The sequence below is a fragment of the Crocodylus siamensis genome, chromosome 3 (assembly GCF_052110815.1).
Source record: "Crocodylus siamensis isolate JL-2025a chromosome 3, ASM5211081v1, whole genome shotgun sequence".
NCBI classification, from domain to species: Eukaryota; Metazoa; Chordata; order Crocodylia; family Crocodylidae; genus Crocodylus; species Crocodylus siamensis.
The window spans coordinates 72492131-72508543 of NC_143397.1; the positions used below are offsets into that span (position 1 = coordinate 72492131).

General features: G+C 42.2%; 1 protein-coding gene across 3 annotated transcripts in view; it reads left to right on the forward strand.

Annotated features, from left to right (window-relative positions):
• The first annotated feature begins 6225 nt into the window (after nt 1-6225).
• The window catches only part of LOC149868398 (long-chain fatty acid transport protein 6-like), a 45287-nt gene continuing 35099 nt past the window's right edge, over nt 6226-16413 (forward strand). The window contains exons 1-3 of one of the 3 annotated variants that reach the window (XM_090038503.1): nt 6226-6267; nt 6806-7309; nt 13579-13785. In XM_090038503.1, coding sequence (XP_089894629.1) covers nt 6829-7309; nt 13579-13785 — 688 coding nt within the window. In that variant the 5' untranslated portion in view covers nt 6226-6267; nt 6806-6828. The other 2 variants (XM_090038501.1, XM_090038500.1) reach the window with 2 other exon arrangements.

Here is a 16413-nt window from a genome sequence, read left to right on the forward strand (position 1 = left end):
GTAGACCCTGGGCAGCGTACCCTGGACAGGCATGGCAGATTGATTTTGCCGAGCTCCCACGATCCGGACATCACGGGTTTTTACTTGTCATGGTAGACCAGCTCTCTGGTTGGGTCGAGGCTTGGCCCACCAGGACTGCCACTGCAGCTGCAGTAGTGAAGTATTTGTTACAGGAGATCATTCCCCGGTATTCCCTGCCTGAGTCCATCGAGTCGGATCAAGGACAACACTTTGTGGGAAGAGTGGTTCAAGAAGTCGCACAAGCTCTCAAGGTTACTTGGAAACTACACACACCGTGGAGACCACAGAGTTCAGGACAAGTGGAATGCATGAATAGAACTTTAAAGACTTTGCTCACCAAAATCTGTATTGAAACACGCCTTAAGTGGCCTCAAGCATTGCCGCTAGCTCTTACTTGCATTCGAAACACTCCCCGCCGGGGCCTCAAATTGACCCCATATGAAATTATGTTTGGCAAGCTGCCTCGAGTCTTACCTCCTGGGATGCGAGAGAATGTAACTTTTGAATTAGGTAATAGTGAACTTCATACATATGTTATTGCCTTGCAGTCTGTCTTGTTTTCTCTTCACAGGTATGCAGCCTCCTTTCAGCATCTGCCTTTAGATGTACCGGTACATGACTTCTCCCCGGGAGACTGGGTCTTGGTGCAGCGGTGGAAAAAGGAGCCTTTGACTGAGAGGTGGAGTGGCCCTTTCCAGGTACTTCTAACAACCCACACCGCTGTAAAGATTACTGGCCATGACCGTTGGATACACCATACCCGTGTGAAACGACATCCACAAGCGTCAGAGGACAACATCTCCCAAGACGAACTCACTCCGGAAGCTGAGTCGTCTTCGGAACAAGAAGCCAGCAAGTGGAGCTGTGAACCTACTGGTGATCTCCAAGTGCGCCTGAGACGGCTTAATCAAAGCTCAGAAAATTAGACAAGAAAGTAAAAGGGAAAATATGGTGGGAATCTTAATGTGCCTTGTTCTTATCTGCATAATGAAAGAAGCAGAATTGAGCAGCCTTAACCGCTGGCTCACACCCTCGCTTTCCCAAATTGCTCCCCCAGGGACAAATTTGTATGTTGATATGATGGAAAGAATTGCAGGTACTTTTAATCTTACCAACTGCTGGGCCTGTGGGGAGCTTCGGGAGGCCAGAGGCCAGTGGCCTTGGAGGGCTTTTCCTTTGGCCCCGAAATGGCTAGTAAGTAGTAAGGCAGATGTTAAAAGTACTAGTCAAAAATGGGATGAGAACCACAGTTGGGAACTTTCCCAAGTGGCGTTAGGAGAGTATTGTATCAGTAATAATGGTACAGGAAAAAGGTTGGGACACAGCCGTTGCATATGGACTTTAAAAGTAAGGTGGATGAACCTTACAAGATTAGAACGGCTTTATTATCCTAATAGCCCAGGGTATAATCGGCTAGTGTGGCAGCATCCCAATGGAACAATTGTGTGGTTTAATAAGTATTGGAGTGCCACAAATCAAAGTGATGATCGGACAGATTGTACAGACAAGAACCAGGATGGGCTATGGGAATGTTCCATGAAAGGAGGCCACGCAGTTGCTGGTCCTTTGGGTCCAGAAGAAGGCTTGGGGTTTCCCGAGATGCCCTATGGTTGGGCCCCTCCAAATGCCACCAGTAGAGAAAATAGGGCCTTAAGAGGATACTATTGGATTTGCGGACGACGGGCCTATACAATACTACCACAGGGGTGGACAGGAACTTGCTATATGGGAGTAATTGTACCAGCTTTCTTTTTGTTACCGTCTGAGGTTGGAAATAAGCTAGGAGTCTCTTTGTATGATGATTGGAAAAGGGCCAAGAGAAGTATTGATGTAAGTTTGACACAGGGTAGCTCCCAAAAGTGGAAGAAGGATGAGTGGCCTCCTCAGAGGATTATTGAGTATTATGGACCAGCTACATGGGCTAATGATGGGAGTTGGGGATACCGGACACCAATATATATGCTGAATAGAATCATCCGGTTGCAGGCAGTCTTGGAAGTAATTACTAACCAGACCGCCACTGCTCTCGAGTTATTGGCCCGACAAAGTTCTCAGATGAGAGCAGCCATATACCAAAATCGGATGGCCTTAGACTATTTATTTGCAGAGGAAGGCGGAGTCTGCGGAAAGCTCAACCTTTCTAATTGTTGCCTCCAAATAGATGACAACGGGAAAGCAGTCTTAGAGATTGCCAAAGAGATTAGAAAAATAGCCCATGTACCAATACAAACGTGGGAAACCACATGGAATAAGGACTGGTGGTTTCAATTATTTGGAGGACCCTGGTGGAAAAAGGTAGGGTTTGTGCTTTTGTGTGCTCTAACTGGTTTGATTTTTATCCCTTGCCTTATTCCTTGTCTCACTAGATTGATAACCACCACAGTAGAAGGAATGCAGGTCGCAGCAGTCCCTCTAAAAGCACAGACTGCTGCAAAGGTCATGGTCCTCAGAAAAATTCCTCGTAATTATCTTGATATGCCCGAATGAAGTAAAGATCAGAAAGCATCTCGAGGGGGGATATTGTTAGAAATATTATTAAAAATGCATTATCAATAGCAGATTTAGAAAAAAAACACAGCTGCTAGCCCTCCTTGTCTCCTTAATGGGAGAGGGAAGCGGGGGGTTGGAAATTGAAGGGAAAAACCACCAAAGGCCCTTTGTACTAAGGTATCACTCCCTCTCTGTTCTGCAAATTTACTATCTCTTTGTTACACTAAATCACACTTTCTTTCATGACCCCCACATTCTTAGGCTAAGATAAGAGCAAATGCCATTTTTGCCTTCAGGTTGAACCTTGAGTAACCTTGGGTCCCATCTACGCACGCATGATAACCTAATGCATATTAAGCCTACCCGCCCCGCATACTTAAGTAGTTAATTATAATGCACATGGGACGTATGAAGCGACATGTTTACATATATGTTTGTATGAACCGGAAATGAGTTGTAAAAATTCCTCCTTCTGCACACGTGGTCAGGAGAGAGGGGATAAAAGCCTGCTAATGATTGTGCCCGGGGGCAGAGTGATTGATCTTTTGTCTCTCTCTCTGACCCTATTTGCAAATATATACCTTTTGTGTTGCTAATAAAGTGTGTCTGTAGCTGAAAGTTTTTTTCCACCTCCCGAGAAACGAACCACGATTTTTAATTCAACAACCTCACAAGTATCAATGGATTTCCTGGTTGCCTGCCCTAAGCTATCTTTTCTTTGATGAATTTTTCATGTAATGAACTTTCTGTTTTAAAATATGCCAAACCTTGGAATACCTGTTCTACAGGCAATTCCAGTATTTTGACACTTTCTTTCACCCTGAATTGAAATGACAATTCAAAATTTCTAGAGAAATTCCTGAAAAATAATATTTCAGTAATATCAAAATGACCTTTTTGAAAAATCTTCATTTTGACAAGGATGAAGCTCTTTAGTTCAGCTTTTCTGATTCTACTACAATAAAAATCAAAATGATAAAGCTGTAAGTAAGTGCTTTTACTTTACTGAAGACCTTCAGTAATCTTTTGCCTTCGCTTTTGACAAAAAAATTATATGGTTCCAGAAAGTGCTTAAATGAATCAGAATTTTGCAGTAAGGAAAAAACCCAACAACTTCTTCCACAAAAAGTTCAACCATCTCTGTATTTCCATATTTTACCTTTCAGGTCACACCACACTAATCTATCAGAAGGTTAAAAAAAAATTGTGCAGAAAAGTAAATGGTACTATATTAGATAATTTAGCAATCAGCCATTAAGCAGATGAAGGTAAAAAAGTATTCACTATTTTGGGGTGTTCATATTTTAAACGTCTAAGACCCTATTTTTCATTTGACCAGATAGCGTTATATTGCACTCCATATATTCCAAGAAACCCTCACTCGTTTCATTTGCAGTTGAATGCTCAGCTATTCTCCTCATCAGAAAAGGGGAAAGGCAGTGATTATTTGGGGGAAATTTGGCTAAGACAAGTGACTTCCTTGCCTGTGCTGCAGAGCTCTTACGTGATGCTGAGGATCTCAACTCATCTAACTGAATGCCCTAGACAAATCAACCATGAGACTGCAATGCCTCTCTTGTCACTACATGTTCACCTTACAATTTCCGCAGCAAGTGTGGCAGGAATCCTACAAGAAAAGCTTGCCTTAACTATGATCCTGATTCTGATTCGTTTCCAGGAAAAGAACAATGTATTTTTTAAAGGAATAGAAAACTTCTCTTTTGAATATTACTTATAGCAATGAAACACACATAAACGTCTCAGCCAGGTGATGCCAGGTATCCTATTTAATGTGCTTTCTTTTATAAATGAATAGAATAGTTGGACACTTGCTCCCAGAGAATTTATGTAAAGAATTTTTTTGGCCTTTCACAAGACCCAATATATGAAGTAATTAATGAAACATTTCATAAGGGCTGCCTCAGCTAGGTATTAAAATAGACCCCTGCTCAACTCTAGAGGTCAAGAATTATTAAAAAACAACAACAACAACAACTCATAGAGTGGATGATCAAAAAGTACAATTTTACTCCACGTGGTGTCTTTCATACAAACATATCATGAAAGCACAGAGGCAAGGTTTCAAACAAGGGCATATAAATTAGTAACCCCATTTCAAGACACGAAGGATCACTGCTGTTTAGGCAATCAGAGTGGGATCCTACACTGCAAATTATTTATACCTCTGTGAAGCGGGTTTGAAATGCAGGAGTCATGAGATTTCTCAGAGCCCCAAAAATACACCTAGCAGCCATGGGCACAAGAACTAGACTATTTGCCCAAGTGAATAGCATTGGCGCAGTGACACCCATCACGAACGACAGACATTTCTGCAACATAAAGAAAAACGATCCAAAGCATGGCTATTTAGCTCAGAAGAGAATGCAACCTTAGAGCAGGGGAGTTAAACATGCAGCTCCCAGGCTGGGTCCGGTAGCAAAGGAGTTAACCTCTCACTGCCTCGCCCAGAGGGTTGCCAGAGCCCCCACCCCCCGGTGTTCTGGGCAAGTGGCACCCTGAGGGTGTTAGGCCCATTAGAGGAGCTCAGAGACCTCCTTTCCCAGCGAGAGAAACTGGAAGCTGAGGTGAGAGGAAAAATGGGAACGAAAGGGAAGAAGAGAGCAGTGGAAAGAAAGAAGTAGGACACGATGGGAAGCCGTCCCAGTGGGTGCTGGCTGGGCCCAGTTGAGGCCTGCTCACGGGTGGTGGCCCTCACGCCTCATAGCCAGCCGCCCTAAGCCTGCCCCCAGACTCACCCTCCGATTTCCTCCCTTCTGAGGCTCTCTCCCTTGCATAGTTCTTGCTCAGCTTACTAACGCCAACGGCCTGTCGCTGCTGCCCTTTGCCCTGCTCGTACCATCCCTTGTGCGCGGGGCCGAGGAGGGCAGGCAACAAGATCCTGAAGTGGAAAGGAGAGGCAAGGCAAACTGCCCCTTCAGATAACCCAATTCACGCTCAGGACTGGGTCATCCCAGCAGCCTGGTCGTCTCTGATTTCATGGTTTGCACCTGTCCCTCCCTCTCTCACTTGGTCCGGGTGAAACGAGCCTACAAAACAGGAGGTGAGACAAACCAACATGTTCCTCCCTAGGTGGCTGAGGCTTAGGACAGTAGTTTGGATGTACCAGCTGAGAGACCTGCATTTCTCTCTCTTTATATTTGTAAATCTAATTTCTGAATCTTATTCTGTGCAGGGGCACCAGGTTTCTGAAAAGCTTTTGCTATAATGAAATTCTGGGTAGCCGCAGGGAGAGTTTGCTCTTCACCCCCCTGTTGAATAGGCAGATTTAGCTAGACTTGCTCACCTCCAAGCTAGGGTGGCATAGGCAGATCAGTGGGAAGGAAAGGGGCAGGGAGGTACCGGCTGGGAAGGAGACCAGGGGAGTGGGAAAGCAGGTGTATTTCTGGGGATAAGCAGCACTGTGCTGGCTGCAGGGAAAATGGCCGGGGGGGAGGGGGACTGGGTGCCACACAGGGAAGCAGCAACATGGCAGCCCTGCTTTTTGATCACTTCGGCCTCTCTGAGGCAAGCTGGACTCGTTGGCAAAAGCAAGACGATGCCTGTAGACCTGTAGCCCACACCCTGAGTGCTGTCACGCACCTAGCCCCTTTTTGCATGGAGAAGCTACGGTGGAAGAAGCGGGGCTGAGGAGGAGGAGGAGGAGGAGGAGTCCTCCAGTTTCTTGTTGTGTGAATGCCTCTTCAGGGCGGAGTGGGATTGCATGCAGATGTCTCAAACCTCTGGCATGCCTAATAGGTGGAGTAGGGTCTGGTGGCTGCAGCGTCTCGCTGGGCTTTAAGGGATTAAAAGAAGGGGGATAGGGGTGATTAAGGCCACCAGCGGCGGTGGCTCGAAGCAGGGGGCTGCCTGGTGGCGCGCGGAGAGGCTCGGCGCGGCCGAGGGCAGAGCCAGCCCCTCCCGGGCTGCCCGCCTTGCAGCAGCAGCAGCAGCGCCGAGGGAGGCAGGGTGGGGAGCAGGCACGAGCAAACAGCAGCACAAGCACCAGCTCTAGCTCCCGGCTTGTGCAAACAGAGGAGGCTGCTGCGGTCAGTGAGTCTCGGGCTGGGGAGAGATGTTTGCTCCACTCAGAAGCCGCTGGGGCAGTCCTCGCTTTGCTGAGATGGGGGAAGTGGGGGGCTCTTTCTAGGGGTTTTGCAGGTTTGTTGGGTACATCAGGGCTGGAGGAGGCCGAGGGAAGGGCTGGGGCTGTTCCCTGGGCCCCCCTAGGTGGAGGCTCCTGCAGGCTGGCAGGGCTGCTTGCAAGCCTCTGGCTGTAAATCTTTTTTTTTTGCAGGTGCCAGCTGCTCATTGGCTCCTATGCTGCCCTTGTGGGTGCCAGGCATGGCTGTGGGGATGGTTTCCCTGCATCTCCTTCAGAAGCTGCTCTTCCCCTACTTGTGGCAGGACTTGAGGGACTTGCTGCAAGCCATGGGCCACGGGCTGTCGGCTGCAGTGCGCAGGCGGCGGGGGCAGTTTCCCACTGTACTGGGCAGGTTTGTGAAGCTGGCCCAAGAGCAGCCTCACAAGCCCTTCCTCATCTATGATGGGTGTGTCCACACCTACCAGGACGTGGACAGGAGAAGTAACCAGGTGGCCCAAGTCTTCCTGCACCAGGGGGGTCTAAAGAAGGGGGACACTGTGGCTCTGCTGATGACCAACGAGCCCAACTTCATCCATGTGTGGTTTGGGTTGGCTAAACTGGGCTGCGTGGTGGCTTTCCTCAACTTCACCATCCGCTTCAAGTCCCTCCTGCACTGTATCAGCAACTGTGAGCCCAAGCTCCTGGTCGTTGGGGCAGGTATAGTATTCACCTGAATTGTAGGCTCCTGCTGTTAACCTCATGTGCCAAGCTTTTCCCTTTCTTGGAGACCTGGTTTCCCCAAAAATAGTCATATTGCATAGTAGTAGTTACACAGCAGTGGCCTAGTTGCAACTGAGTACCCTTTTTGCTTGGGGGGACACTTAGGAAGATATGGGCCTTCCCAGGATCTAGAACAGGGAGCGGAAAGCAAAGCAACAGATCAGGCCAGGGTAAGGTATCTGCATGGCACTCAAGGTGGGTATGGAACTAATTTGTGGAATGCCTGCCAAAAAGGTTAGCCTCTGCTGGTGCAGCACATAGGTGACAAGATGCCTCTCAGTGGCCATTTCGCCTTCAGCAGATGGGGTGAAATCAAAGCTGGCTCAAGTCATGGCCAGCACACTTTGGGTAGTTCCCTTTTGTAGATTTTAAGTGCTCAGAGGGAAGCAAAATCACTTTTGTCTGAGGCATTGCGCATTCATTGTAACTTAGTGTTGATTGGAGAAAGAGTTCAACTAAAATCATGGATCTAGAATGAGAATTTGATCTGAAAAAGGTTTCAGCATCCAAATCCAGACCCAATTTTTGTAAATAGCCCTTTATTTTTACAAAATACCAAACAGAATCTTAAAAAAGAGAATATCCTGAACTGTGGGGAATGTGTGTGCATTTCAAAATCTAGATATCCAGCCCTACTTCTGGTTTGCTACTTACTGTCCCATTGTTATTGGTCTGACAGTGGGCTTTAGCATCCATGCCAACAGATTAGTGGCAAGCCCTTCTACCTATACTTTGTAGTAGTGATTTTTCTACTTAAAGGTAATTCTGAAACATTTTTTCTTGGTTTTATTTAAATTACATTTTACTTTTTTGCATATTCTGTACTGGTATATAGTAGGTTGTCTTAAAGGTGTAATTAGAACCTGATATTTAGTCAAACAGACTAAATATTTAGTCAAACAGACTAAAAACAGGAGGCAATTCAGTAAGATTACAAAACACATAATGACCAGTTGTTTCTAAATTTATTTTTCTCTTAACTTTCAGTGGGGACAAAAATCACATAGGCCTACATAAGAAAAATGGCTACTGATGGAAACTGTTCAACTTTGATTCCTCAGTATAATAGGTTGAGTAGAAGTATACATTAACAGCATACATATAGTACCAGAATCTCCCCACCTGGAACAGGGAGGTACAAACAGCATTTGATGGTACCTGTATTGGTGCTGCATCTTAAGAAATGACCAGTTCTGGGAATGAAATACAGTACCATGTTGCCACCACTAGCACTGCTGTGCAGTTCCACTGAAACAGGTTTACTTTGGTTAGTCCCAGAGTCCTTCCCTGGCCACTTCTCAGGATTCAGGAATTATGGGACTTCTGGCACATGTTTCAGTTGCTTTCTGCTGCTGTTGTATGCTATTATGAACTTTCTGTCATTATGGGCCATGCACTCTGGTTTACAAGACAAAATCAGCCAGGAATAATTTTTAGAGAGTAAGAGGCAGCAAGGATTTTGTTCCTGCTGCTGTAAATTTGGAAAAGCTATGGTGACATACAAACAGGAGGGCCCTTTTAAAGACATCAGCTACCTGAATGGAGAGTGGGCAGAAGAACTTTAAGTTTTCCTCAAAGCAGATATTTTTTAATAATTCACATTTTGATTTAAATAAATGAGTAAAAAATGGAAGCAAGGGTTTTGAAATATTCAGAACAGTGAATAATTCAAGATATGCAATGCAGACTATGTGGATCTGCACCAAAAGCATTTTGGTTGCATAACCACTTGTATGGAGCTGTCCCTGACTAAGAGTGAAAAAATGGGATTTGGTTCCCAATTTCTTAGATTGCTTGCAATGTTTTTGTTCTCTGCAATTCGCTTGGTTCTCTGCAACCTATACTTGGGTTGATACCCTCTTTAAAGATATCGCAAATATATAGTTTGACTTGCACTGAGCACTTGTAGTCCCCCAAATGCACTGCAGTATCCACTGCACTGTCTTAAGTGTGATTTCAATCAAATTGTCAAACTCCATGATTGTAAGCTGCACCTGACCCTAGAGACTTCCACTGAATACAGCTTACAAGGAGCTGAGTATCAAGAGGCACCATATCTGAAATAGAAAAGTTTGAAACAGGTTTTTACTATTAAAAATATTTAAGTAGTCCAGCTTATTTTCTGGTGCCAGACAATGGGAATCATGTGAGTTGGCATGTGCACTTGGGTGCCCCTCAAATATTGTGGCAGAAATAATTTGTGCAACCTTTTTGGATGGATTGAGCAACACTTTTCTCAGAACAAGTTGATCTCATTGCCTGATCTGTGCCAGTTATCAATGTGTAGTCATGTCTTTCTGCCAATAAGTGGTATTGTTTGTTAGAAAAAATTATAACACCCATTGCGTGACTAACAATTCAGGATGGTTTAGAGCCAAAACATATTTTGTCTATTATTCTAAGGTCACAACAGGGGATATTTACGTATTTCAGGTTGTTCAAATGTAACAGTGTGTGTCACAAATGTACTGCTCAAAAATGAACTGTTTATAAGGTTGCAGGGAAACAGGGTGGGGGAGGAGGTGGAATCTCAAAACTGGTGGAAAAGGTGATATCTTTTATTAGACCAACTAGATATTTGCAAACAAATTATTTTATGTGAGGAGGGTCTCTACTTTCTAGAAAGCATGTGCACATTGCACTTTTCAGCGAATGCCAAGTTATTAATGTTTGTATCTGAATATTCATGATGCACCATGCAAATACCACACAGGACTTTTGTTTACTGGTATTTGTGTCAAAACTTAACACTGGATCTCAGCCTACAGGAGGCTGAGAAGTGATAACTCATTCAAGATCAAACAATTCCTAAAATGTTGGTAATGGTTTAGGTATTTTCCTAAACCAAAAGGTAAACAAAATACTGAGGTTCACAACCTCCAGGATTCCCTTACCATTTAATCAAATGGTAGTACTGTGTGAGTACTAAGTGCCCACGGAAATGCTGTGCTTCAGTTTCTCTGAGAGAGCTGTGTATTTCCAACACATGGAGAAGATCTGTGTTAAATGAGCAGCAGGCTGTTTACAAAATCTAGTGTAGAAATCCACTAAACACTGAACAACAAATCAGTGATGATCATTGTTTTGAATCTTTTTACATTTTCATAACTAATCTTTGGTTGATGTATAAGCATTTTGAGAGTTGTCTTCAGTGATTATTACACATCCATTTTTCCAAAAGTATAGTAACTGGGCTCCTGGCTCTTTTAATGATAGGAAAATTTGCAGCTGTTTCTGATTAGTCTCCTTTTATTCCTCCAGAAAATGGCCTTTTTTTTGTTTTCTTATCTAACCTCAAATCTATTTCAAGATAACATTTAATTACAAACAGTTCAGATGTTCTTTCAAGTACTTAATTCCATAGTACAGCCTTTGTGCTGAAACAGCTCATAATAAGTGTGTTCAATATTAGATTTTAAAAAAGAACAGTTAAACATGGCAACAGAAACCTTTAGGTTACCTGAGGATCTAGGAATGGAAACAGAAAATCAATAAGCATGTATTTTTTTTCAAACAGAGACATGCTTTTAATTATTTGGAACAAAAGATAGATTTGGTCTAATAAGAAAGAACAATTGCTCCTTGATATTTGAATCTTATATGACCATGTAAAGAACCTGAAATTAGGAAGTAACTGATATTTCTTCCCCTCTTCAGAAAGACTATTTTACTAGGTAATATGATGTCAGATTGCTCCAGACTCCCTCCTGCTTGGCCAACTCCTATTTTAAATGCATTTCATATTCACGTTTGTATTTTAAGACCATTGTACTAAACGGCAAAACCTTATAATACACCTGAAATTCTGAATAATGACCAACATTCAGTCTCAAATTCCTTATTTTTCTTTGTATTTAGTAGTGATCACCACAAGAAGAAAAATTGTGTGAAGAAGCCAATATTTTCATGATACAACTTTCATTAAGCTGCAAAAAATAAAATAAAATAAGGGAAGCGAAAGGCTAGAGACTAGACCTGTAAGAAGTATGGCTCCGTAACTGTATTTTTGTTGTTGTTGTTATTTGAAATCTCCATAAATTGGAGAGAATGGGGTGTTAGTCATTGCTGTCAAGAGCGTAATTGTGGGTGAAGAGTCATCTGTCCACAAATACAGGATTTGCTATGCCTAAACAATCTCTGACTATCTAGCCTTTTCTAGAAAACCACTAAGGAAAGAGATTCCATAGCTTCCCTAATTATGGCACTACTCTATTAGGATCCATAATTATCCTGCAGTGCATGAGGATAGATGATTATTAGCAAGATACCCAAGGCCCAACTCCTGTGCACCTATTTGGGATATCTGCAAAGACACTGTACAGTGATACTGGATAAGAGATTCATTGACTCCTGTTTCTGTGTGCTGGAGGTTTCTGGAAACAAAATTCCTGTTGGATAACATGTAGCTTGTGTTGCATTGAATTTAGTTGTAACTGCTTTCAGTACAAAAATGTATTTGGCATTTTCTCTGACTCAGGACTACAGAAAGTTATCCTATTTTATAACATGATAATTTAGCAGAATTAGCGATTTGATTTCACCCTGCCTATTTAATAAGTTAAACTTTCACAGGATACTACTGCAAAAATTAGTTCTGCTCGGGTCTTAAACCCAACTGTCCAGAACTTATGCAAAATGCACTACGGTCTCTCATTATGGAGATATATATATTTAAAAAAACCTTTTTTTTTCCCCTTATAAAAGGCAAAAACAAAGTAAAATGTATACAAGCTTTTATATTTAACTGTGTTTTAAAGGAGAAATGGTCACAGGGTTGGGAAATTCTGCTTTTTCATTTACCTATTGTGACTAAGGACAAATTATTTCAACTTTGTTTATGCATCAATTAAAAATTGGTATGTTAACTTTAGTCTTGCTGCTGTCTCTGAGTATAAATTTATGATGAAGGCCTTTATCCAGCAAAGCACTTTAACATTAATATAACTTTAAACATGTGAGTAATCCTTTTGACAACAGTAGGACTACACATATCCTTAAATTGCTGGATTCATGTCTTCATTTCTGTATAGTGCTCTGAACATGGAACTGGTTATAAAAAACCTAAACATTATAAGCATAAATGCCCAGGCACTATTTGGGAATCAGAATCTTGTATTTTGCCACTTCTTATTTTTATTTTGGTACTTTTTGTCTGTTTGGTTTCTCCTTTATAAGTGCTTAGATTTAGTTTATTCATAATATTTTATTTTCATTTTCCTCTAGCCAAAGTTAAAGGCTTGTGTGAGGAAATCAGTAAATGATTGTGCCATATTAAGTAAATGAAATGATAATGGATAAAATATTGAAAAGTGCCTTGTTGTTTTTCAAGGATATTTAGATTCCTAGAGATGAAGATAAGCATTTAGGGTCTTGGAAAGTGCTTAAATGAGCCTTATGTGGGTTTTATATACTAAGTCAGTAGAAATAAATCAGTTTAACCTTGTTCCAGTTGCCAGACAGCTCCAAGATTCCTAGATGCCTCCATTCTTGTTTTCGGTCATACATTTTTGCATTTTCTGCTAGGCAGTTAGACACCTATACTTCAGAGGGGGACACACCTGTGCATGAGGCCACTGACAGATGTGAGGGGAAAAAACAAAAAACCCAGTGCTTTACTTCCAGTTTAGTGTGTCCATGCGCCTAGCGAAGTACATGCCGAAAAGAGGCATGGCATCATTTTGACCCAGTTTGCCCACCGTTTTGTATATATTGCACACTTCAGTGGCACATTTTGGCACTTTTAATCAATTAAAGGTTAGATTCAATAACATTTAGCCTTTTTGATTTGCCCTTTGGAGGCACCAAACTCTCCCTGCTCTCTGCATAGAGGGCCCAAGTACGCACATCATGAAATTATTTCCTTTGTAGTCCATTGGGCTTGAAGCTTAATTTCTTGTTGTAATTCATTTCTGCTTTGGAAAGGCACTGAAAGATGCCCAAGGTGGGATAAGGTCAAGACAAGATAATAACTGTGAATAGCTTTCTTTTTTATATCTAGCTATAAGTTAAAGCTGCACTTGTATTGCTTGTGCTTTGTCAAGTCATTCCTCCTCAGATTTATCAGCAGCTGGTTGTATTCCTTTACCAGCGGGATAAATGTGTCTCATCATATTTTACTAATACAACATTCATAATTAAAACTTTAATATATATATTGTGTAAATATGCTGCAGTGCAGGTGAGATGTTGTTGTTCTTGTTTTTAAGATATGCTTGGGACACTTAAAGAAATTCTTCCTAGTCTCCAAAAAGATATTGATGTTTGGGTAGTGACAAAAGACTGCACTTTGCCAAGTGTTCATACCCTGTTAGACAAACTGGAAGGTGCATCTGAAGACCCTGTACCAGTTCATCTCCACTGTGATAACGACCTCAAGTCTTCTGTTCTCTACATTTTTACCTCAGGAACAACAGGTACTGTTTTTCCCCCAAGGGAAGGATTTTTTTCCCCTCAACTCTTTCCAGAGAATTGTATTTCCATTAGTTGCTAAAATTGTTTATGAAACTATCAGTTAGTGTATCTGATATAAGATGGTTCTACTAGTGACTTCTCAGTCTTGGTTTCCTCTGTAGTGCTCCATCAGGAGCTCAAGGAAGGCATCTGTCACTTTGGGTAGGGACAGACATTGCACACAAACCAGGTTTAAACCTATAATAGAAGTGACATTTGGTGCACATAAACCAGTTTGAAAATGGCCCAAACTGGTTTGAGATGAACCTGGTTGAAAGTAATATCAGACTTAACTGATCGGGCTCAAACCAGTTTATGCAATGTCTGTCCCAGACTCCTTCCTGGTTTAAGGGAAACAAGACACCCCCAGCATCACAATGTGCTCTTTGGACTGGGTAGGGCTCTCTACTCCACGGCAGGGCTGGCCCCTCCTCCCTGCTCTGTAGCCAGAGTGGGGACTGGCCCTAGCAGAGACATGGGCCAGCATGGCCCCATTAAGGCAAAGTGGGCAGGGAGGGGGTTAATTCTTCCCTCCTTCCCCTCTTCCCCACCAGAGCCATGGTCAGCCTTTCTGCTGGGGAGCAGAGGGGAGGGAGCTGCAGCAGTGGCCCCTAGAGCTGTCAGACCCCAACTGCAGGGAAAGGAGGAGGCCTTCACCTTAATGGGGCCATGCTGGGTTGGTTGTCCTGCCAGGTGGGGAGGGGGGCTCTATTCCATGCTGGAGGGAATTCTTTCCCCTCCTCCCATGGTGGGGAAGGGGACTCTGTGAAGCACTGGAAGGAGGACTCTTCCTACTTCTCCTCCCCACCCCCGGGGCTGGGAGGGGAGTCTTCATGCAATGCTGCCCTGCCCCAGAGCAAGGGGAGGCTCTGTTCCTTACTGGGGAGAACTTCCCCCCCCCCTCCTCTTCTTCCGCTTCCCCTATTGAATTGTGTAAGCCAACAGTAGGCGGCCTTTTCAGATTGCCAGGTCAGGATGATTTAGCTGAGGTCAGAGACTGTCTGGTGGACGTTGGGAGAGTGACTGTCATTGAGCACCACTAATGAAGCCCCATGTCCCCGGGCTGGATCAAATGGCCTTGCGGGCTGTATCAAACAGATGGATTCTTGTGTCTGGATGACCTCTGGTATAAGCAGTAGGACAGGATACTTTCTAATTACACATAATTGCAATAGTTACAAAACACTTTTTTTGTCTGGTTTTTGGCATTACAAACTTAGTACTAATATTGTGTGTTCATATAATAAAGCAGCCGGATTAAACTTTATAACAGAGATCTTATAACATAAAATAAGGTGATATATATTTAATATAAAGTTGCTTTACAAGTTTAAGTTGTTTTGTATGTAGGTCACTGTAAAACAGCAAATGGGATTAAGGTAGTAGCCTTTTAGTTTAGACACATATGGTTGCATTTTGTAGCATTTCTCCTAAGAAATTAAGGCTTTTAAAAAAAATTAGGTCACATGTGAAAAGTAGCATGGTGTTATTAGAATAAGCAGATTGATGTTCTTCATTCCCTTGAAAACCAATTTGTTTCAGCCACAGGATGTATTAAATGTAAATTGCATCTTGTTTCTCCTGCCCAAGAATATATTTTTATTTTATTTCCCTGGGCTCCCAGGAACAATTTATTTAACTAATTCAAATAAAAAGTAATATATTATGTAGATTTAAAATAAAGTAGTTAAAAATGCTGCAGGCACTGTTTAGGTATAAACTATGTCTTAATACTGGCACAAATACAGTTGAGTGTGCTGCTTTGGATAAACCTATATTTGGTTATGAAAATATTACAAGTAAACAATACTGTTTCCCTATATGGAAGCTACCTTCATATAGAGACCATGAATACAGTTGTAAAATTAATGTAGTCTCATAGCTATATTCAAGGTCTTCATGTGAAGCTAAGGTAAAAAGCTGCCACACAGAGAATTGGTGCTACTTATTTTTAATGTTTTGTATGTGTTTAAGTTTTGAAGGGTGACTTAGCATACTTACCTTATTTAGATTCATATCTAGTGTAAAGTGATCCATCTTTATTCTTTCCAGTAATATGAGACCATGGATTTGCTGATTAAATGAATACCTGGTAGATTAAAATAAAATAATATCTTATGCAGCTTGTAGTCAGCCACTGGAATTTAATGTTGAGGGAACTAAATTTCGAATACTGTGGGGGGGGGGGTGTTAAGTGGTAGATTACTATGAACAATGTATCTTGAATAAAGTATTGCACAACAAGGTATTGGTAGTTACGTTCTTGTGGAACTAGAGAGCATTGCCAGAAGCGGGTACGAACCAGTGGACTGTGGATATAATTGAATGGGAACTCTTTTCTTCTTTTTAATTGTATATCTATCCATTTTTTATTTTGTTAATATTGTATATGCATTATATTTTTTTTTCCCTCCCTGGGAGTGATGTGAGTTTTACCAGCTTTTAAAATGTTCCTAGATTATTTCATGCAAATTATGTGATGTAAACTATTCACTGGTTTTTAACTCTGCATTTTAAGACTGTCTGATTATCTGCTGTGAGATTAACATTTATCAACAACCAAAAGCTCTTTTACAATATTTTTGTAAAAA